Below are 25,621 nucleotides of genomic sequence, written 5' to 3'. Positions count from 1 at the left end.
TAATGCATGTGCATAGAGAGTCATCCCAGATAATAAGGGCTTAATGCATGTGGATATAGTGTCATTCCAGATAATAAGGGCTTAATGCATGTGCATATAGAGTCATCCCAGATAATAAGGGCTTAATGTATGTGCATCTAGTGTCATTCCAGATAATAAGGGCTTAATGCATGTGCATATAGAGTCATCCCAGATAATAAGGGCTTAATGCATGTGCATATAGTGTCATTCCAGATAATAAGGGCTTAATGCATGTGCATATAGTGTCATTCCAGATAATAAGGGCTTAATGCATGTGCATATAGAGTCATCCCAGATAATAAGGGCTTAATGCATGTGCATATAGTGTCATTCCAGATAATAAGGGTTTAATGCATGTGCATAGAGAGTCATCCCAGATAATAAGGGCTTTATGCATGTGCATATAGTGTCAGCCCAGATAATAAGGGCTTAATGCATGTGCATATAGTGTCAGCCCAGATAATCAGGGACGACACTTTCTGCTTTAAATTTGATCTCCGTACACTGAACTTAATGAATGTGTCTAAAGTGTCATCACAGATTTGAGTGTGCTGTCCGTACAGGCTTATCAGAGACTATACTTTCGTTTTAAGGCATTTTTTTAAGGCATTCAAGGGAAGCTTAACTTGGACATTAAGTAGAAGGCTATATCATTATTTTGTTGCATACGGAAAACAGATTGGTATAATTAATATCAAACAGTACAAAAAACTCTTTTGCCAATCTAATCTTTGCATAGTTTCACCTGTACTATTACAGAAAAACAACCAAAACAAATAGATACCTGTAAAAGCTGTCAGCAACATTCAGAATATGAGATTCAATAATGTTAATATTGAACAAGGAGCAGGATTCCTGAGCGTGAGCCATGATGCTCTGTGTTCTGTGCACCATAGATTCCATGAACGACCTCCAAGTATCTGTACGGTCATTGAGCTTGTCTTGATAGTGATAGTCATTCTCCCAATAGTGGATTAAACCTGGCTCCTCTAAAATTTGAATACATAATTAATAAATTCCCTTGTAGAATTGAATCAAATCTACTTTTTCTACTTCTTATTATTTTTTCACCATAAAATAGTTTGATATCAATAAAAATCTTTTTTTTATTCAGTTTTTTTCATTTCAGATTCCTTTTGTTGCCCTTTCCGCTATTTATAACCACCACAATAGGGTTACAAAAAGGAGGCCATCGGCTTTTTAAACACATCTTATGTTTTCATAAAACCAAAGATGGTGCAACAATGCATGCATTATTTTAATGGGCTGACTTAATGTAGTGCTCAATGTTCCAACCTGAGATATCTCTGCCGTTCAAGGAGTCAAGGGTATTAATGATATCTTGATTGATGACCGGCTCAAACTTGCGACCAAAGAAAGTTGCCTTCCCTTTGTACCCCTGAATGAAATAACAAAGATTGTGTAAGCACATAGTGGTGGTAACACTCCAGCATGCATATTTGTACTTTTTCTACAATAACGACCAATAACAAGCATATCAAACAACTGATGATTATTACCTGATGTCTTATACAAATGATAATTAATTATTTTTTGCTATTTCCTCGTCGAAAAAGAAATTTGCAATGTTTTAAACTGTTACCGGTGAATATCGAACTGTTGACCGGTCAACAGTTTGAACTGTTGCCCGCTGGAATAATGACGTCATTTCGTCGAAAAATTGACGTCATTTTACAGTTAAACAGTCAAAATTATTTATTTTATTGATTACTGTTGTGTGTAAATAAAAATTTAGTTTGCTGTTATTTCTATGTTGGAAATTTGATCAGGTAATAAAACACTTATTTCATGGATGCTTGGTGAACAGTCAAAACTGTTGTCCCTCGGTATCAGGGCTGACATTTGGAACTGTTGCCCTCGGCCTATCGGCCTCGGGCAACAGTACCAAAGTCATCCCTGATACCTTGGGAAACAGTTTTGACTGTTCACCGCGCATCCATGAAATAAGTGTATACTGATGACCAAGAATTTGCTGTGTGAACAAACATCTTTTATTTGATATTTCTCATTAGATATTTGAACATCACATACATTTTCATTGCATTCCCGCCACTAGTTACAGAAAAACGGAGAAATGTAAAGTATATGTCAGAACTCCTCTAAGTCCCATGGCTGCACTTATAATAATTGCAGAAATATTGTAAAATAAGAGCTGTGTTAGTGAAACACAATGCCCCCTACTGTGCCGCTTTGAAGCCATATATTTGACCTTTCACCACTCAAAATGTGCAGCTTCATGAGATACACAAGCATGCCAAATATCAAGTTGCTATCTTCAATATTGCAATAGTGATAATCAAGGTTAAAGTTTAAGGACAGACCCACACATACAATGACACAACCATACGACACACACATACAATGACAGACAGACAGGCCAAAAACAATATACCCCCGATCATTCAATCCGGGGGCATACAAATAATTGTAGCTGGGCATGATGTTAAAGTGCATATCTCCTGACACAATAGAACAAACAAGAAATATTCTTTAAATGCGTTTCTCGTAAGCCTAGAAAAAAACGTTGAAGCATTACATCACTACCCACTCCACAACTCCACTTGATAATAAAGCTTAACGTAAAGATTCATTAAAATCTGGTCAGTAGTTCGAAAAAAATTATTTTGAACATTTTGAAAAAGTAAAATAACATTTTACAGATTATATGGATTTGTTAGATAACACGAGATTAATAGATTTGTTAAAATATATTTTAAATGCAAATCTATTGCCTCAAGTCATTTGGCCTGGCAAGTTTTTTTCCATTCAGTATATCTAAATAACCAGAAAGAATATGAAACAAAAACACCGCATAACGGATGCCACGCTCGGCTGCGAAAGCTTGTCAGATTTTTTTTTTTTTAGAGGTCACAGTGACCTTGACCTATGACCAAGTGACCCAAAATGGGTGTGGCGTGTAGAACTCATCAAGGTGCATCTACATATGAAGTTTCAAAGTTGTAGGTGGAAACACTTTGATTTTAGAGCGAATGTAGAGGTTAATGTTAAAGTTTTATATTAGAGGTCACAGTGACCTTGACCTTTGACCTAGTGACCCAAAAATGGGTGTGGCATGAAGAACCCATCAAGATGCATCTACATATGAAGTTTAAAAGTTGTAGGTGGAAGCACTTTGATTTTAGAGCCTATGTTAAAATTTGATATTAGAGGTCACAGTGACCTTGACCTTTGACCTAGTGACCCAAAAATGGGTGTGGCCTGTAGAACTCATCAAGGTGCATCTACATATGAAGTTTCAAAGTTGTAGGTGGAAGCACTTTGATTTTAGAGCCAATGTTAAGGTTTTAGCACGACGCCTATGGCGGACAACGAGCTGGCTATGACAATACCTCGGGTTTTCTCCGAAAACAGCCGAGCTAAAAATTAGTTTGACCTCTGACTGTGACCTTTATCTCTGAGGTGGGGACATGGGTGATACAAATGACATGCCGTCTCCTGACCGTGGTCCTTTGTTGTTATTATTTTAATGCATGACAAAGTTACAATCTGGACAAGCTGGTCAAATTTGTATTTTGATGTCTGTGTGAGACAGTTATTTTCGGACAGACATCTGGAAACTTGTGCAGACGCTCAGTGCAACTGCCATAGGCCGCCTTCTTCACAGCCTGACAAACAAAAAAGTTACCATTTTAATTTTTTATTTGCCAACCTGCCAGTACCTTTAGAGGTTTCATTTGAAACATAGACATTTTAATGCCTTATATTGCAGCCAGTAAAAAATGGAATCCACATATAATTATGTCACTTAGGAATTACCAGTAGCTTGTTGAGATCTTCTGACTTAAACACATTGGGTGAACACCCACACCAGTCGACCTGGTTCTTGTGCTGACACTTGCAGCCCTGCTTGCGTTTCCAGTTGGTAGCATGAAGATTGTTGTCCACTACCCATGAGCAAAACTCGCTGTTTGCCAGCAGTGTGTGGAAAAACGACTGCAGAGAAACATGCAGGAAAAAAATACACACAATTCTGGGAAAATAGGGCTTAATGCATGTGTGTAGTGTTGTCCCAGATTATAGTGTGCAGTCCATACAGGCTTATTGGGGAAGAAACTTTCCCCCTTTTCCTTTTAACTAGATTTTTGATAAAGTAGACTTTCTGTAAACATACAATTCAATGCATATGCATTAAACCCTGCTTTCGCAGATCAAGGCTTAAATATATTTCTAAAGCCCAAAAACTATAAATATTCAATTGAGCTTTAAATATATTTATAGCATGTATGTATATTTAAGTCAACCTCAGTATTGGAAGTCAAAGCAACACATAAACATAAGTCACTGTAAAATTGCTTGAGCACATTAGTTGTATGTTTCAGCTAAAACTTAGTCTAAGTTATGTCTGCTTTTAACTCTAGGAAATTCAACAATCTTTGACCAACCACCAAGCTCTCTTTCAGAAACTCTGGTTCTCTGTGTCATAGAAATAGAAAGTGGATGCCTCTAAAAGAAGGCAGCTTTAATTTTGAGTTAAATGTCTCTGTGATTAACAGTGTAGTCTACTGGTTGATTACAGATAACAGTGTATATTTTTACAAGGAATATTAGTATATACTATCAGGAGAAGTGTCTTCTGATAAACCATAATATTTAATGGTAATTTTGGGGCATTGTGTGACCTTAAATTCTGCTATTAAGAAAACTTTTCGAAACATTTCAATAAATGAAAATGGTATGATGACCTTGTATCGAGCGGGTCCTAATATCAATAATTTTGTTACCATAAAGAACAAGCCTCTTGTGATGACTCACACGCATGCACTCCGAATATTCTGTTTCACTAAAATGACTACGCTTGAAAATAAATACAAACCAAAATTAGGAAAAAACAGGTATAATTGCATTTCAAAATCTTACTTCGACTTAAATATTCAAAATTTATCCATTTCCATACATTTTATAGGTCCTGTTCATTAAATTTTTTAAATTTCCACATAAATTGCAAAGTGAAGCAGACGACTGCACAAGTGTAAACACAACACTTCCATTTGTTTGAATTATTGAAAAAACAATACTTCTAACATAAGAACTGTGGGGGCACATTGCTTCAGGTATAATACACATGTTCAGTGGGAATAACCCTTCTTGATTGGATGTTTATTGCTTCAAACCTTTTCATAAAAACATATATGCCAAAATTTATTAGTAAAGATTTGTGTTTATGAAATTCTTCAGCATTTTTATGTGCCTATGTTGCTAAAAAAAATACTGACCGATACAACACAAACTTAAGTTTATAGAAATATATTCAGATAATCAATCTTTTACATTTATTTGGCCTAGCGCCTATTGCAATCAAGTACTCTCCTTTTATGGTATAATATATCAGGATACACGAGTTGTGAATGTTATATCAGTGTTTGGAACTATCGGCTTGGCGTGGTTAAACACGCTGTAAATAAACAAAATTGACTTGGATTTTACGGGAATTAAATATTTCTTTGAAGGTTATTCGTCAAATGTTGCATTGTTTTCAAAAATTCAGAAATTCTGTTACTTCTTTTCTTAACCAATCCATAATTTGTCACTGCAGGATAAATTAAACTAGGATTGTAATTACTGAATTTGGTACATCAATGATGTTCATGAACGATAAATGTAATTTCATCAACAAGGATTCATAATTCTTGAATTAAAATTTTTGCAAAAAGTAATAATAACTGACATATGAAAAATATGGTAACTTTTAAAGACATTTCTACATAGAAGCACATGCAAAGTAAGTATATACCTCAGATCTCAGTTTAATAGCCCTAAACATATCAATACATACAAATGTCAAATTACTATAAATATATAATCATTTCGTCAATAGCAGTACAAGAGCAACATGACCGCAAGCAATCACTTTATTCTAGCTTCGGACTAACAACTCTCTTTTTTTATATTTTAATGTCAGAGAAGCTTATTTGTTGACAATATTCTTTACTGTTTGAATAAAAAAATATAATGAACACTTTTATCATGGTCTGAAATAGTTACTTAAAACAATATTAATCAAACAACAAATTTACACAAACCTCAACTGGAAGCAAGGAGTACTTGTAGAACTCCTCCAAGCCCAACACAAGAGGGTCTTGCCCATAAACGGCGTAGCGTATGAAGTCCCGATAGAGTCCCAGCCAATCACTGCCACCATCAACGCGAATCCCGAGGGGTATCGGACTGGTTCCTATACGCCACAGGTGATTGTCACACTCATAAAACAGGTACTCCAGACCTTGCTTCTTCATAAACCTGAGGGAAGAGCAACATTACATGCATTAAAACAAGATGCTGTTTTCAATTTAAGCTTTAAATTATCAGGGGAATCCTTTCAGTTTTGATTCATTGGAACATTTGATAAAGTTTATGGCCAAACGGAGGTCAATTTCAAGGTAAACATGAGGACAAGTGATACAGGTAAGTTGAGAGTGTTGATAGATAACAGTATTGATGTAGGACCGAATGTGTCAATATGGGTCTGGAACAGGAAGACAGACAGACAGACAAGCTGATCTCTATATGCCTGCCAGGATCTGCAGCTGCTGGGAGCATACAAGTATGTATGATTGTTGTTGTTTCTTCACAGCAAAAAGCATCCATGCATACAAATCAGTATTGTGGCGGAAAATTTGCCGAGGGTCGGATGGGCATGCGTACTTATTAAAAAACATTTATCTCTTCGAGCTAACCTTAGTGACAATGACTCAACACATTTGCTTGAATGGACTAAATGTGCAGTATCATCCTAGTCCTTTCATACAATTCCAAGTAATTCAAGAATAACCTTAAAAGAAAGAAGCAATACCATAGTGGAAAAAACGTTTAGGTGTAAAATTGTTGGTTGAGTGATTATTGGTATTAAATGTCCGAGTAAAATAGTGTGTTATCACTGGTTGAGAGATTATTGGGATTAAATGACCGAGTTAAGAGTGCGAAATCGCTGGTTAATCTATCTATCTATCTATATATACTGTCTAACTCCCCTTTCGGGTATTATCAACAGGTGCAATTTAAGCAATTATTGTTATTTAATGTCCTAGTTGAAATGTGGGAGATAGCTAGTTGCGTGATTAGTGATATTAAAAATTGTATGAAAAGGTGTTATCGCTGGTTGAGCGATTATTGATATTAAATAGTATTTTAAAAGGTTTAATCGCTGGTTGAGCGATTATTGGTATTTAAGAGTCAAGTAAAAGTGTGGTTCAAGGTAAAAGTGTGGTTCAAGGTAAAAGTGTGATACAATCGCTGGTGGAGCAATTCTCAATGGTCAAGCAATTAGTAGAGCTAGGTTTAGCCCAATCAAGTTTATGTTTTTTTTCCAGTTCGGTCGTGTGATAAGCAACATAATTTTTTATTTTGGGCAGGCGGTGTTGCTGCTTTAACTGCGTTACTTCAAGTTGGTAAGTTATCTCCCACTTTTTACTTGCATAACGTATTAAATAGATACGTTAGTGAATTCTTAAGGCATTCTTTTGCATTTGTGCGATGTTAAAATATATTGTCATTAAAATAGTAAACTGAAGTAATATGTTGTTTAATCCTTGCAGTCATAATATAAGTGTTGAGTATCACAATCATATAAAATATATCAAGATCATAACTGCTCAGCTTGGCCATATCTTCTATCCTATTTTCCTTGCGCACAATTTATTATAAGAAGTTTTATTTTTAACAAAACTTAATTTGCTTAAGTTGGAATGAAAGGCAGAGCCATGACCTTACTCGTGTGTTTCCCTCCCATTTGACTTCAGGAAGTTGTAACCTTTGTACTTGTTCAGAAACCATGTCAGCTGCTGCATAGGCCTGAAAAGAAGTGCAGGAAAGTTCATCATAATTTAAAAACATCAACCGAGAATATTTAATACATTGATAATTGAATACATCATAGCTCAAAACAAAGTCAATGTATTCATACTTTGAAACACAACTTCCTTATAGATAATGTAATGGCTTTCCTCTTTTGTCAAAATTATATACATTATAGTCACATTAGCAATTGACTCATATACACTGTACACATTTTCTAAAGTCAAAGATAAAATTCATAAAAGCAGAACCAAAATAGTGAAAAATACATATTTATCCAAAATAAATCATACCACGTGACATAATTTTAATTTATTATGCATGCTTTTGACTTTGTATTTTATATTTTCTCTAATATTTTTTTACAATAAACCTTCTTTGTTCTGCAAATCAATATTGTCCTTAAACTAAACAAATAAGTATTTTTGGACTGGACGGGGGCCATAATTCTGTTCCATTCCAACAGATTTGTCATCATCTGTGAGGTAACAATACTGTAATTTAGAACGACTTTTTTTAGAGCGGACATTGGAAATGCAAAATAACCACATGTTGGTTGTTTGAATTGTGTGCAAAATAAATCCAAACTAGAAATCCACAAAATGACTCCTTACAGATCAGTGACTCTGTTACTTCTAATTACAAAGTAGTCACACAAATTCAAAGTTTGGTATGACACATTTATACGACGAAAAGTCAAGCTAAAACCTAACGAATAACTCATTTTCTTACTTGAGAGGATAGTCAGACTCGCTGAGGTTGATATAATAGTCCCAATACCAGTCTGTCATTTCTAACAGAGACCTCATGAAGGACAGGTGAGCCTGCAACAGACTGGCACCTCCCCATATGGTGGCAAATCGCTCCCGGGTAAGGCGAACGTTAGCCAGCTGGCTTTCTAAGGGCAGTAACTCTCTGTACATATACTCGGACCTCTGGAGATTAAAGTAATGTATAAGATTCTTTAATATCACAGATGCTGTTTAAACGACATGCAAGCAAATTACCAACAACAAAATTAACAGTATTAACAAACAAATCCAATGTGCAAACTTCAATATCAGAAAAGAAGTTTAAACAACAAGAAAGCAAATTACCAACAATAAAATTACTAGTATGAACAAAATGTTGAAAATGTTCCAAAACAAAATCTAAGACGGTATTTAGAAATAGCATGAATGTACTAGTATAAGGTGCATAGGCATCAATCTTTAATTGCAATAATTTACTCAGGTTATGTTTGAGCAAGATCAACCCAGTAGTTGAAGAAAAGTGGACAACTTAAACTTTTGGGACTAAATATTCCATAGTGTAAAAACAGACAAGGGGCCATCATTATGCCAAAACTTTTGCAGCCAAAATTCTTTTCTTTACAAACATTTATACACTGAGGTCATTTATTTGTGAAAGTTTGAGCAATATTCAACAAGAAGTTAAAGACGATTGTACATGAAATTTGTCACATCCACTGATCCTCACACAACACATGTTTGGACACAAACAAATCCACTTTATATTCAACAGTAGACACAAAGACAAAGGTCCCTTACTCAGCCACATTTTATCACAGACAATATTCCTTTCTTTAAAATTATCTGTACATTTAGACCAATCAACTGTGAAAGTTTGAGAAAGATTCAACCAATAGTTTAAGAGAAGTTAAAAAACACTAAATTTGGGGACAATTTATCCTATTGTGTAAAAGCAGACAAAAGGCCAAAACTTGTCTCTGACCGAATTTCTTTCTTTAAGAAGATTTCAAAACATAAGCTCCAGGATGTACAAAGGTATGCACTTATGTACAGGCAAGCAAGTGCAATGTTTTACAACTCCCACTACAAACTTATATTTCTCTCACTTACACTATCCACATGAATATAGAAGTAATGCCTAGGGTGGTAGAGTGTGTTGATGAGCCTGTGCACCTGCCTCACTGCACGCCCGTTCACAGTGAGGACAAACACCACCCTCACGTCCTGTTGCCCCTGCACCTCACTGGCATTGTGAACCAGCATGGCCGGCATGAAAGACCTTGCTGCAAACATTCACATGCAGCAATAAGCCAGTGACATATAAGAAATGAAAACAAGAGCCATCCTAGGACAGCTTACATGGCTTTTCTTCTGCTTTGATCGTATAATGTACCTTTTTTGTTTGTCAGATGATATGTGAATGACATGTAATGAGAAGTCATGTTTGAAGTTTAATATTTATTTACATTGTAAAAAGACTAAGAGCTGAAAATGTATATATCAAAACAAGTCAAATGACAATGGCAATAAAGGTAAAATTTCAAATGGTTACCAGTTAATTTAGTTGAATTAAATTAACTTAACCCTTTGAGCGCTGGAACCGGAATTTGAAGGCCTTTGCAAACAGTTTGGATCCAGATGAGACGCCACAAAACGTGGCGTCTCATCAGGATCCAAACTGTTTGCTATTCTGATAGTATTCTTTGAAAAAAAATCGAAGAAAATGCTTATTTTAGAAATTTAGCAGACAACATTTTAGCAGAAGACAAATTTCCCAGCATGCAAAGGGTTAATATGCAAGTTCTGAATATAACAGTCTGCAAAATTAACCCATCGCCTTATCACAAATCCAATGAAATCTCGGCAAGGTAATTCAACAATTGTTTATCCATTTCCTGATCTGCAATTACAAAAAATCAGAAAAGACTGTTAAACAAGAGGACCAGTGGCCCACTGTCCCTCACCTGAGACTTCAGGGAACTGTATTGCTCAAACAACTTTTGAGATGTTTATGATATCATTTTCAAACACAATCTAAATATCATTAGAACTAATGTTCTGACCAAGTTTTATGAAGATTGGACTAAAAATGTGACTTCTAATGCGTTAACAAAGTTTTATTATAGCCATATAAGGAAAAATGCCCCGCCCCCTGGTGGCCTTGTTTTCAAATGGACAGGATCCATTTTTAAACTTATCCAAGATAACATTAGAACAAATGTTCTGACCAAGTTTCATGAAGATTGGACAATAAATGTGACTTTTAGTGTTAAAAAGGTTTCACTATAGACATATAAGGAACAAGAGATGTGTTCGTCAGAAACACGATGTCCCCTACTGCGCTGCTTTGAAATAAAATGTCTATTTATCATTTGGGGTGGAATAGAAATCATCTCCCTTTAAAGCTTATTACTTCCCTTGGATTTTGTCCAATCCAACAAGGGGGGGGGGGGGAGGGTCTGTAGACAGCCAAATTGACCAATCAGACATGACTGACATTGGCCTGTGGTTTATCAATGAGATCATAGCCAGAGTTCATCATGTACATATACACATAAGTCCAGAGGTATGTAATGAACCTACTATTCACAATTTAGTACAGTAAAAAATGATAATTATACCATTTAAAACAAGATGTGTTTGTGAAACACAATGTCCCCCTATATGATGTTTGACCTTGAAGGATGACCTTGACCCTCCACCACTCAAAATGTGCAGCTCCATGAGATACACATGCATTTCAAATATAAAATTGCTAGCTTCAATATTGCAGAAGTGACATTACATGAGCAATTTTGACCAATATATTTGACCTTGAAGGATGACCTTGAAGGATGACCTTGACCTTTCACCACTCAAAATGTGCAGCTCCATTAGATACACATGCATGCCAAATATCAAGTTGCTATCTTCAATATTGCAAAATTTTTCATAAAATAAGCGATTTGGGCCACATATATTTGACCTCTGACCTTGAAGGATGACCTTGACCATGACCTTTCACCACTCAAAATGTGCAGCTCCATGAGATACACATGCATGCCAAATATCAAGTTGCTATCTTCAATATTGCAAAAGTACTCATACAATGAGCGATTTTGGCCACATATATTTGACATCTGATCTTGAAGGATGACCTTGACCTTTCACCACTCAAAATGTGCAGCTCCATGAGATACACATGCATGCCAAATATCAACTTGCTATCTTGAATATTGAAATACTGCAAAAGTGTACATTAAATGAGTGATTTTGACCCATATATTTGACCTTTGACCTTGAAGGATGACCTTGACCTTTCACCACTCAAAATGTGCAGCTCCATGAGATACATGTGCATGCCAAATATCAAGTTGCTATCTTCAATATTGCAAAAGTTATTGCAAATGTTAAAGTTGGCGCAAACCAACCAACCAACCAACAGACCAACCAACCAACAGACCAACAGACAGGGCAAAAACAATATGTCCCCAACTACTATAGTGGGGCACATAAAAAAAACTTTGACAAATCATTTAGTTGAGTAATAAATAATCCAAATAATAAATATGTACAGTAACTGTGAAAAGAAGTTAAATTCTTGGTTAGGAAATATATAATATGATATTTATAATTATATAAATTACTTCCCTTGAAAATAATTGTCTCTAACAAATCTCTATTTTTAGTAGCAAATAATAAAAAACCACTGTCTATTTTTAGTAGCAAATAATTAAAAGCCACTACCATGACTGTAGATTCACCACTCAATGTGCAGCTCCATGAGATACACATGCATGCCAAATATCAAGTTGCTATGTTCAATATTGAATAATAATCTCCCTATAAAGCTTATTACTTCCCTTTGATTTGTATTTTTGACCTTAGACCTTGAAGGATGACCTTGACCTTGATCTTTTTCCACGAATTGTTTGTCAGAAACACAATGCCGCCTACTGCACCGCTTTGATTTATTTAACAACAAGGGACAAAATTGTCACAAAACCAGGTTTTCATTGTGAAAAAAAAATCTGATAAAGGGAGAAAACTCAAACTGAACTTTTGAAATGAACAAACAAAATTAACCACCTTTGTAAGTTTGTTTTAAAAAAAAATCTATTTTTAGTCATGGCGACCTTGACATTGGAGATATTGACGTGATTCTTTCGTGTGACACACCGTCCCATGATGGTTAACAAATGTGCCAAATGATTTTAAAATCTCACAATGAATGACATAGTTATGGCCAGGACAAGCTCATTTATGGCCATTTTTGACCTTTGAACTCAAAGTGTGACCTTGACCTTGGAGATATCGACGTAATTATTTCGCGCGACACACCGTCCAATGATGGTGAACAAATGTGCCAAATGATTTTAAAATATGACAATGAACGACATAGTTATGGCCCGGACAAGCTTGTTCCGCCAGCCAGCCAGCCAGCCCGCCAGCCCGCCCCAATCGCCAATCTAATAACCAGTTTTTTCCTTCGGAAAACCTGGTTAAAAATATATACGTTGGCAGGGAAGATAATTATGTCCATTTAAAGCTTATTACTTCCCTTGGATTTGTTTTTTCGACCCTAGACCTTGAAGGATGATGTTCACTTTAAAATTTTAGCACTCAAAATGTTCAGCTCCATGAGATACACAAGCATGTCAAATATCAAGTTGCTATCTTCAATAGTGAAAAAGTTATGGCCAATGTTAAAGTTTTTTCCAGACGGACGGACAGACTGACATACTGACTGACGGACAGTTCAACTGCTATATGCCACCCTACCTGGGGCATAAAAATGCACAGCCCCCTAGCAGCTTTGTTTTTCGATCAACCTGAACCATTTTTAAACTCACCTAAAATTTCATTTAGACAAATCTTCTGACCAAGTTTCATGAAGATTGAACAGTGTTAACAAGGCAAATGTTGACCACGCATGACAGAGGACGCACAATAGACAAAAGGCAATCCATAAAGCTCATATAATCAATAAATGCATTTCAGAGGCAAATTTTGACAGTTACACCCCCTGAATTAACTTCTGTTACATGTTTTAACATATTGATCTCCCTTAGATCTTTGCCAAAGTGTAAAATGCAACTCCCGGTTTTCTAATTACATAACACTGCTTATCAACTGAACTTTTATTGAACCTGAGAGTATCGGCTTTATAATATTATACTGCAAATACCAACTGCTGAGAAGTACACTTACGATGGTTTGTCAAGGTTCAGTCAGTAAAAATATTGAAACTGAGACCTCCGTCAGCTATATGGATCCCAGGTAAAATAACTAATACGCCAGTGCCACAATCCAGTTTTGCTCAAGACTAGTCTATTCCACCTAATGACCTTCTTAACCACTCAGGTGGTCCCATAGGCTATTTTTCAGATGGGAGTGAAAAAGCACAAAAAGAAAACATACAGAAAATATAAATGAAATAAACTTGAATGCTTGTTACAAATAAAAACAGAAAATGAATATATGACATTGATAATCATTTGCCAATCTTAAAGAGACTGTCAACCACGACAACGAAGAAAAGAAAAGTTGTAAATTACCGCATTTTTTTTACAATTATTAGTTCATATTGATTTAAATATCACGACTGGTATATTACATTACTTGAAAAAAGTTGTTACGTTTCATATTTTCAGTATATTCGGTAATAAATTTTACTGGGTATGTCTACCAGGTAACTAGCAGTTAACTATAAATAAAGCCAGTAGATTGATCATCATCGTCACGTGGTAAACCCAGGAATGCAATTGTGCATGCGTAGTGAAGTGTATATATTATATATATATATAATGATCAATCTACTTGCGTTATGTATAGTGTGTATATTGTTATGTCACCTATTTTCTGGATGTACTTTCGATTTCACATTGCAAAATTGTATTACCAAATATACTGAAAATATGAACCTTTTTCAAGTAATGTAATTTACCACTCGTGATATTTTAATCAATATAAAATAATAATTGTAACAAAATATGGTATTTTAGAACTTTTTTTTCGACATTCGTGGTTGACAGTCCCTTTAAGAAAAAAAATGTGAAAAGTCTTGGTAACTGTTTTGACTTTTGTTAGTTTTATGTAAGTTTGAGACAATGCAGCCATCACTGAAACACGCCTAGCTTTTGATATTTACTACTATCAATGATTTTTCTACTACCTACATTGTATGACGCTGTTACCAAAAATGTTACCTGTTATTACCAATATCACTATGACTGCAATAACTTGGCGCAAGTATTAAGTGTTCTCAGTTTACATTCAAATTAAATGTTATAAAGCATTCTTCATTTAGATCAATAATTCAAAAAGTGAGACAGAGAAACATGGAAATTACCAGGAAGGCCTGTAGCAAACACTCTTTGTGCATTATAACCTCCACATGTTTCAGTCTTGTTCCCTGGACATTCAGAGCTGCAGAGGGTTTCAGACAGGGAACCATGCTTGCCGAACTTGTTCCCACACCAGCACTCATTCTTGTACTGTACACCAGCATACTGGTACCCTGCAGGTGTCAATAGAAGTACATGTCAGTCAATGATTCATATGGTTAATTTGATTACTGCAAAATCAATATTTGTGTAACGGTAATTTGTGTTTATTTTGTTGGTAGACCAATCCATGATTTTATAGGGACCTGTTGACAGTGTGTCAACATGAGAATTTTCAAACATTTTGTCTGGTATTCAACAATTAAATGAACAACGTACATCAGTGAGGGAAATAATATTAATGATGGAGAATCATACTGCAAATACATTTTAGTTTAAAAATGATCGTAAAAAAATGATAAAATTATTAAGTGTTACAAATGCAAAAGGAATGAATAACATGGAGAGTTCTGTCGTTATCTATGTATTTTGTGACAATACATGGAATGCCTATATAAAGTATCAAATAAACGCAAGTGATAGCAGCACCGATGGCGGAGTGGTTTCAGCATTTGACTTTTACACCAAGGATTAGTGGTCCGAGCCCAGGTTAAGATTAAAAAGTTCTTTCTACAATTTTATTTTTGTTTGATACTGTCGTTTTTAGTTTCAATGTTAACATTCTAAAAGTCCCTTTTAGAAGCAGATGAATTAAATTAAAATTATTTCATTTTGTATTATCTTTTTCAGAAATACTAAGACAAAAGAAATCAAATGGAAAATTATCCACACACATTGTGCGTTTGCTTTTCATTCCAGATAAAGCCACATACTCTATGGGGGATACATTTCACTGCGTACTTAGCTGATGTTGACATTTCCCGAAAACAATAATCCAGTAAAGCGTTAAGATGTATTTGATACTGTTGACTTTAGGTAGCAGGGTTCTCTTTGGCATAATTTTTTTTTGCGCCAACACTTACCCCAAATTGAAAAAGTTGGAGCCAAATTCAAGACATCTAAGCCAAAAATAAACTTTGTTTTCATAGTCATTTTTGTTTATAATAAAGGACCCTCTGTGTACGTAAAACATGTCTTAACCTTGTAAACGCATAATAAAGTTAAATAAAACAAAAAAGATAAGTATAAATTAGTTATTATTTTTATTATTACTTAATATGACTAACTTTTTCAGCACATGTGTACAACTTGACTTTTAAAGCACATGAAAATGATGATTATCTATATTAATTCTTAGATTTTATTTCATAAGATTATCACAAGTTTATCACTGAAGAGTTATTCGGCTTTTCTGACCAGCCCAGTGTTTTAAGCTACATGTACAGGAAAAATCAAAGTCTTTCATTTCTGGCCCATCGATGTTTATTCTCAGGAGGTGTTACGGCTATCAGATGAGAGTTTCATTTTTTTAGAAGGAGTACTTTTCAAAGTCTCAGACGGTCGTTAGTGTGAAAATACAAAAATTAAGTATTATTTGTCTTAAAAAGTATCGCAAATCCCTCTCAATAGCAACAGCTGGTACCTGTTCTGTGTTATATTGTAAGAATAACTACCGCATATGCAGGAACCAATAATGCTGGTTGTCGGCGTTCTGCTTTAAAAATCGATGCGTCTTCGAAAAAGGTAACTGTGCGGTTAAAAACACGATATTTTATGGGGGAAAAGTCGGCGCAATCAATTTTCGCAAAATTCATTTTTCTTCTGAAACTTTGAGCAAATGGCGCCCTTTTTGAATGCCAGCGTGAACCCTGGGTAGAATAGCAAAGATTAGCGCTTATTGTTATTTCATGTCATCAGATTCATTACCTGCATGTGTATTGTGTTTTGTAGGGGTGTTGTTCTAAAAAAATGTTTTCAAAGTGATTGTAATAAAGTTCACAATAGCATACCTCCAGTGATACAATATTCCACACATATCTGAGGCGAGTTATCCTTGGGGAACTTAGTATTGTGATTGGCCAGGTCCCGGTCTTGCTGGTTGTCTCTGAAGCAGCCAAGGTATTGCCCGCCAGTGTAATTACCTGCAAGAATTCATTCCAACAATTATTAATAGTTTTATGCTCAACACAATAACTCATCAAACAAAGGATCAAAACTGCTGATTTTGCATAAACTTCCTGACATTGGTTGACAGAAATCATAACTACCCAAGAGAACACTTGAAGGAAATCTAAAAAAAATATAATATGGATTATAATTCATGCAGAGAACTTTATATATGTTAATACATCAAAACATTTTTTAATTGTTCAAATTTACATAATATTCAAGTGAAAAGAGGACATTAAAGACTGCAGACAGAGATTTTGACATGCCTGTCCACCTAAATGTGTAGTTACTTTTACAGGAATTAATTGTTTTTGTCTAACTACAAAAATATTTATAAATACATGTATTAATATATCTTGCAATATAATTGTACTTTATGTCAAATTAAATTTACTGACAACAAACAAATCACAAAAATATAAAGCATTAATAAGCATAGTCATGTAAACTAAGTATCATAGAATATCCATTTCATAAAAAAGAGACCCTTTCCTCTGAGGAGAATGATCACCACTTATCCAACATAGAAAGTAAGTTTACCCTCATACATTCTGAATACTTAACTTACTGCTACAAAAGAATGTGTAGGTTTACCATAATTTTGCATTCTAATAATCAGTTATAACGTGTAGACAATTTATATGGATAGTTGTTTTCAAATTTTATCTATAATTTAAATTAAGTGTAAATATTTAATTTACTGATAAGGATGATATGCATGAGCCTTTCAGAGTTTAAAAAAATACGTGGAATATTAATTATTATGTCAATGTTAAACCATCATCGACAAACGCTCAAATGTTTTAAGTAAGCAACATACCTTTCAGTGGACACTTGTTAGGAAGTTTCATAGGGTACAGCTGTGAGGCCTGGTTTAAACAGGCCACTTTCATGATGTTGTTTTTGCACTGGTCTGTTGATGCTCTTCGAAGAACTGACACTGCCTCTTTTGAAACGTCTGCAGAGGTGATATTTGTACACATTTTTCTCGTAGAATTTATCAGATCCATATGTGATAAAGAGTCTTTGTTTTCTGACTTGTGCACGTTGTCCAGAACACTAACCTATTAAAATAAGTTTGTTGAGTTAATCTTATCACACTTTTCATGGCAAGTAACTGGAAAAAGTCTAACCTAAGAGGGCTTACCCAATAGTAAGTAGGTATATGTATGCCATACAGAACCCTTACCCTCTCAGTGACAAATGCATGCTTGAATCTGGTACCCCAGTTAGAAATAAATGAAGAGCAGTTTGTCATTTTTGATCCACCCTTATACCACCCTGCCTTTGTTCATAGACATCAGTAACAATTTTGCAAAATTTAAATTCAACAATAAACGAGCTGAAGACTTCTTTACACTACAGAAAAAATCAAGATGAATAGCATTATAGTTTCAACTAGAAATGGCGCGGCAGAGGCCGACGCGTATCCCCACGCCGCATGTTTGACCCAAGGGCGCCCCAGGGTTGATCATGGGGCCATGCATAGTTGAGATTGACTGTATTGTCATAAGAGAAGTTCAGTATCAATTAGAAGTGAATGGGTGTAAAAATAAAGAAGTTATAGTAAAAGGCAATTTTGGGAGGGTGTGGCCTATGTGGGCGGGGTGCCCCAGGGTTGGTAATAGGGCCATGCATAGTTGAGATTGACCGTATTGTCATAAGAGAGGTTCAGTATCAATTTGAAGTGAATCAGTGTATTAATGAAGAAATTATAGTAAAAGGCAATTTTGGGCGGGTGTGGTCTATGTGGGCGTGGCGCCCCAGGGTTGGCAACGGGGCCATGCATAGTTGAGTTTGACCGTTTTGTCATAAGAGAGGTTCAGTATCAATTTGAAGTGAATCAGTGTAGAAATGAAGAAGTTAATGTAAAATAACCTAAAATTTTTTATAGTAAATGGAATTTTTGGTGGGTGTGGCCTATGTGGGCGGGCGCCCCAGGGTTGGGATTGGGGCCATGCATAGTTGAGATTGACCCTAATGTCATAACAAAAGTTCAGTATCAATTTGAAGTGAATCCGTGTAGAAATGAAAAAATTATAGTAAATGGAAATTTTTGGTGGGTGTGGCCTATGTGGGCGGGGCGCCCCAGGGTTGGGAATGGGGCCATGCATGGTTGAGATTAACCGTATTGTCATAAGAGAGGTCCAGTATCAATTTGAAGTAAATCGGTGTAGAAATAAAGAAGTAAATGTAAAATAACCTAAAAAAATGAGTGATAATTTCTGACGCGGCCCCACCCCAACCGCTTTAACTTTTGACCCAGGGGTCAGATCAAAATTCCAAATAGTGCAGGGTCGCACATATGCTCATAGCTACCATGTGTGTAAGTTTCAAGGTTCTAGTGCTTTTAGTGTAGGAGGAGATAGTGGCCAGGACGGACGGACAGACAGACGGACGGACGGACAGACGGACGGACGGACGGCGGAGATAACCATAATATCCCCACCTTTTTTTCAAAAAGCGTGGGGATAACTATTCTTATGTACAGTAGTGATGAAAATATTTTATCATCTGTATGTACACTCCTCATTCAAGCTTTATTGTAGTTTTTTTATCTAAACGTTTGTGGATTAAATAAAGAAATAGAATTCATAACTTGTACATAAACGAAACAAATGATAAATTAAGATAATATTTGTGTTTATAAAAGCTTAATAGCCTTAACATAAAAAAACAAAACAAATGAGACTGAGGCTGCGATACAAAGAAACTTACCTGTTCTAAGGAGCCCAAGATATCATTAGAACAAATGTTCTGACTAAGTTCAATAAAGACTTGACAATAAATGTCACTATTCATCCAACCAGAACCCATTTTCTAACTCATCCAAGATATTATCGGGACAATGTTTTAACCCAGTTTTATGAAGATCTGACATTATTAAATGTGGGCTCTAGTGTGTGTTAACATGATTTTACTATAGCCATATAACGAAAAATGCTCTGCCCCCCTTGCAGCCATGTTTTCAACCAACTGAAACCATTTTTGAACTTGTTCAAGATATCATTGGGAAAAATGTTCTGACTAAGTTTCATGAAGATCAGATATTAAATGTGGCCTCTAGAGTGTTTACATGGCAAATTTTTAAGGAGCTAAGTCTATCCAGTATTTTGTCCAAAAAATTGCTGATTTTAATGTAGCTTTTGTTGTAATGTCTAAGAAAACACAATTAACTATAGATTAACATGTAACACATGCATGTTTTTGTATTTGTAAACTTCCAACATTCGTTTGTATTCGTTAACAGGACTGATACTACGGATAGACATACACTTCAACACCGTTATTTCAAACACCGATAATCCGACGTCACCGTTATTTCGAAGTATTTTTCTGGTCCCGATTTTGATTCTTGTTTGTTTAATGTAAAATTTCATTGTTAATCCAAACTTCGTTAAACCGAAGAAATCATTAATTCGAAGTGATTCTGTTGGTCCCAACACTATAATTCGCACCTAATTATCAATCTTTAATCCGAAGTCAAAACTGCTTAATACTGAGCGTAATTTCACACCTTTGTTGTGGCGCGTCAAAAGCTGATAATTACACCTTTGTCGTCTGCGCGAACGCCGGTGATCAGAGAGACATCGCGTATTATTAAAAAAAGGTTAACTCATTTCCGAAAATGTATTGTATGCATATGTATGTATGTCTGATAATTTGTGCTATTCGTTTTATTTTATATGTTCTGTAATTAGAGAAAAATAAAAACAAGAAAAAGAATCGTTTTATTCCCCCGTTTGTTACGAGTAGAAATATATTGCTATCTGACTAGTTTACGTTTTTAAGTAAGCGTGTAACCGAACCATGCGAATTCCAAAACGTTTTATTTTTAAGGAATCAAAGAAGTCTTCTGTCAAATGTTTATTTCGAATTATCGTTAATCCGAAGTTTTTTAACGGTCCTGACGACTTCGAAATAACGGTGTTGAAGTGTACTATAGATACTAAATTAGTTCTTCTTGAATGCTCTGAGCTTTTATAAGTACATACGTACAGCTCAGAGTTCTTCCATGTAACCCATTTTTTAATGTCAAAAAATTATGTTTCATGTATGTCTATAAAATCGAGTTTAATCAACCTAATACATCGTTACAAAGACAATACCTGATATTACCGATATCAATTTGCGATTGAATTGTGGAGAAATACTTAAAACAAAAACTTTACACAAAACCCATTATCAAACCGAAAGCCAAAGTTTTGAATTGATGATTCGATCTATCTTACGGATGTTCCGGAGATCATCCATATATTACGATTGGTAGATTAGACACGAGATTTATCTCGCCGAGGATTCCAGAGATAATCAATAGCGTATTTTCCAATTCGGAATTACTCGGAATACTTGGCTTTGTCCATTGCAAAAACATAAACATTTAAAAGAACCGTTGACGTGTGTGAAACTTTGGATTAATATCAATATTATGGGAGCATTACATATCATGTAAGTTGTCTTTATTTGCACATTATGGATATATTTACGATCTATTTGTGTTTATTTATGCCAGAAAATAGTTTATGTGGCTAATATTCGGGATTAATCTGCCACCCGGATTCTGGGCGGGGGACTTGACATGGAAAATGCCGTAAGCAGTTGCAACTCCCAGATACCCGGACGGTCAATAGCTGGGAGTTGGATTATAGACAAGTTAATTGTTATTGTTTACATTCGGGATTTTCCGCGCATGCGCACTGACTGGTTGGCAAAAACACTGGTTACAGTCACGTAAAACATGTATAAAGGGTATTTGTTAAGTCAATTAAACGATAAAAAATCCGAAATTAACATCACAACTCTTAAACAATAGTGCAAATATATCATATTTAGTACCAATAAATGTATATTCATATATATAACTTCCTCTTTATAAAAATACAAGTTAGTTATTAGCATCAGAGTAAACGTGGTCGGAAGACTAAATACTGACAATACCACACAACAAAACAATGAATTAGCCGTATTCTTTTTTATAGTAAGACTTTAAAAAATGATATTTTAAAACTTATAAAACATATATTAATTTGATTATAACTATAAACGGTATGGATATTGTTAACTTATTGCTCATCAGCGATGGAAAGTGTATTATAAGAGGCGCATTTAATCAAGTATCTATAAAACAAAGCCATAAAAACCGAATACATTACAACCGTTAAATGTTGTGGTAATTTTCTTTTCCATAGAATGAATTTTCGTTTCGTTTCCATTGAATTACAATATTAATAAATTTTAATGTACAACTTCAAATGGAAATAAAACCTGCATCTTGTGCAAATTGAACTGTCTTTGCATGTATATTGAAATCTCTTAACAAGTAATAAGGAGTGATACATGTAACAATCTAGCATTTTATGATAAATAAATATATTTATTTAATTTATTTTACGCAAATATTGTTATCCCCACGCTTTTTGAAAAAAAGGTGGGGATATTGTGGTGATCTCCGCCGTCCGTCCGTCCGTCCGTCTGTCCGTCCGTCCTGGCCACTATCTCCTCCTACACTAAAAGCACTAGAACCTTGAAATTTACACACATGGTAGCTATGAGCATATGTGCGACCCTGCACTATTTGGAATTTTGATCTGACCCCTGGGTCAAAAGTTATAGGGGTTGGGGTGGGGCCGCGTCAGAAATTATCACTCATTTTTTTAGGTTATTTTACATTTACTTCTTTATTTCTACACCGATTCACTTCAAATTGATACTGGACCTCACCTATGACAATACGGTCAATCTCAACCATGCATGGCCCCATTCCCAACCCTGGGGCGCCCCGCCCACATAGACCACACCCACCAAAAATTTCCATTTACTATAATTTTTTCATTTCTACACGGATTCACTTCAAATTGATACTGAACTTTTGTTATGACATTAGGGTCAATCTCAACTATGCATGGCCCCAATCCCAACCCTGGGGCGCCCGCCCACATAGGCCACACCCACCAAAAAATTCCATTTACTATAATTTTTTTCATTTCTACACGGATTCACTTCAAATTGATACTGAACTTCTCTTATGACATTAGGGTCAATCTCAACTATGCATGGCCCCATAACCAACCCTGGGGCCCCGCCCACATAGACCACACCCACCCAAAATTGCCTTTACTATAATTTCTTCATTTCTACACCGATTCACTTCAAATTGATATTGAACTTCTCTTATGACAATACAGTCAATCTCAACTATGCATGGCCCCATTACCAACCCTGGGGCGCCCCGCCCACATAGACCACACCCACCCAAAATTGCCTTTTACTATAATTTCTTCATTTCTACACCGATTCACTTCAAATTGATACTGAACCTCTCTTATGACAATACGGTCAATCTCAACTATGCATGGCCCCATTACCAACCCTGGGGCGCCCTGCCCACATATGTCACACCCACCCAAAATTGCCTTTTACTATAACTTCTTCATTTCTACACCAATTCACTTCTAATTGATGATGAACTTCTCTTATGACAATACGGTCAATCTCAGCTATGCATGGCCCCATTACCAACCCTGGGGCACACCTAGGTCAAACATTCGGCGTGGGGATACGCGTCGGCCTCTGCCGCGCCATTTCTAGTTTATCCATTGTGATTGTTTGGTTTCATGATGGTGTTGCGTGCACTGCAAGTACGTACAATCTTCACACTAAATTGCCCAGTTTACATTTGTCGGTACCCGAGTTAAATAAATACATCAATTGTGTAGCAGTAATATTGAACAATATTTTAAATTTAAAGTTTCAAAGCACTATATTATTATGATTAAACTGGCTAACATATAAATACACATGTTCCTGTTAATCCGTTTCGGACAAATATCTGCTTTTTTTAATATGTTAAATTATTTATTAAAGCAAATGTTACGTATTTTGGCTTTAATATTTGGCTTGCTCAATATGACTGCTCAATATGCCAAGAGATGACATGGAGGTATCATAAAGTCTGCCACGTGTGGTCTATGCAGGGACCCAATTAAAGTATAGGTCCCTATGTTTTTGACACCGGCATGTTTTCTGTGTAATTGTCTGGGCAGTCTCCGATTATAACCAGATAATATGCTTGTGACGAACAACGGTGCAATTAAACACCAGGTTAGAAATGCTGAAACAAAAGTGTCAAAGTTGGTGTGCACAATTAAATAAAACAATTAGATTTATGAATTTATTTGTTGTGTAACAAGGTAAGTTTGTACAGATATATTAAGGTTAAAATCAGTTATCATTTGTTGCAAACAAAAAGCGATGTATTTGTTGTTTGTTTTCATCCTTATTTGTGTTCTTCCATTAAATTTATTCTAAAAGAATTTCCATTTCCTAAATTTTGTATCTAAAATGGACATGAAGATGTGTTGAGTAGAGATTTTTGTGGTAACCACATACCGAGCTCGTAGATAACAGGTTTTTTTTTCCTTCTTTGTGACCCGCCGATCATCGGCCCTTTCCCCTCCGATTTTTTTGTTCCCCTCAGCTGTTAAATTTTCCCCTAGATATCATTTTCCCCTCAAAAAAAAAAAAAAAAAAAACTTTTTTTTTTTTTTTTAACCTTTAAATATATAAGTTAACCTGATCCAGTGTAGAAAAAAGAAAAATATTGCATAATTAAATTTTCTGTTTCCTTGAATTTGTTTTAAAAACAGTAAAATATGCTTAAATGATTATTTAAGACTTTCCTTATTTTCCCCCAAAATCCGGCGTTTCGTGTGATTTTTTTCCCCCAAAATCTGGCGTTTCGCGCGATTTTTTTCCCCTCAAAAGAGGCCAGGCCCTTTCCCCAAAATCAGATAAAAAACCCTGGATAATGTACGTTCCACTCCAGAGCTCTTTTTTAGTAAAAAATAAATAATAACAACAATATAATCGTTCCAAAAAAGAATTTCCATGCATGCTTATGTTTTATTCAGACATAATTAGTAAAATTATATTTGATACAGTTCATGATAATCAATAAAACGATGATTATGTCAACCTTCTATATATGCACTTATATGAATTCCACCTCTTTTTGCCAACCAGTGGGCGGAGTCTAAACTTTGCAGGTGCGTGTGACGTCACGCGTTAACTCGTCTATTGCAACTAGATAATAAATATATAATTTATTTCAAAATAATCAATTTGACTTAAAACCTTAAACTATCATATCTTCATTAAATAAAAATTAATGGTAAACAATAAAATCCTTGAATTTAGCATTTTTGAGATATTAATAAAAAGGTCCGTATAACCATCCTGGCACTTTTTGTGAGCACATTGTACATTCAAGGCTACACGATCTTTCATTTCGCGTATGCTGTGCTAAGTTCTACTGATAACTCATTGCGCTTTTGATATGAGAATACAATTATCAGTGATGACCAAACATACCACTATCCGAATTCCTTACACTTACTAGATGTGTCGTTGTACCGATGCTTTTTGCTTTATTTTCATCTCGAGAACTATGTATTCGATAAAAATTATAACCCAGGTAGAACTGAATGAACAAAGCAACAACACAGAAGTAGAAGTATGTTCGATATCGGGTACATATTTTTTTCGTAGACATTTCGGCCCTGGGGGCCGCCATGTCTTCGA

General features: G+C 35.3%; 1 protein-coding gene across 2 annotated transcripts in view; it reads right to left on the bottom strand.

The window, feature by feature from the left end:
* LOC127868774 (xylosyltransferase oxt-like) overlaps nt 1-25,621 on the bottom strand; it is a 30,799-nt gene extending 5,178 nt beyond the window's left edge. The window contains exons 1-11 of one of the 2 annotated variants that reach the window (XM_052410829.1): nt 25,437-25,621; nt 17,862-18,105; nt 16,882-17,013; nt 14,938-15,105; nt 9,717-9,889; nt 8,587-8,789; nt 7,771-7,851; nt 6,084-6,300; nt 3,820-3,996; nt 1,318-1,420; nt 806-1,010 (exon numbers count right to left, since the gene is read on the bottom strand). In XM_052410829.1, coding sequence (XP_052266789.1) covers nt 806-1,010; nt 1,318-1,420; nt 3,820-3,996; nt 6,084-6,300; nt 7,771-7,851; nt 8,587-8,789; nt 9,717-9,889; nt 14,938-15,105; nt 16,882-17,013; nt 17,862-18,105; nt 25,437-25,613 — 1,880 coding nt within the window. In that variant the 5' untranslated portion in view covers nt 25,614-25,621. Of the gene's footprint in view, nt 1-805; nt 1,011-1,317; nt 1,421-3,819; nt 3,997-6,083; nt 6,301-7,770; nt 7,852-8,586; nt 8,790-9,716; nt 9,890-14,937; nt 15,106-16,881; nt 17,014-17,861; nt 18,106-19,759; nt 20,575-25,436 lie in introns of those variants that run through there. The other variant, XM_052410830.1, reaches the window with a different exon arrangement.

This window comes from Dreissena polymorpha, chromosome 2 (assembly GCF_020536995.1).
Source record: "Dreissena polymorpha isolate Duluth1 chromosome 2, UMN_Dpol_1.0, whole genome shotgun sequence".
In the NCBI taxonomy this organism is placed as follows: domain Eukaryota; kingdom Metazoa; phylum Mollusca; class Bivalvia; order Myida; family Dreissenidae; genus Dreissena; species Dreissena polymorpha.
The sequence above is the reverse complement of the archived record's forward strand: the minus strand, read 5'-3'. Positions and strand labels throughout refer to the sequence as shown.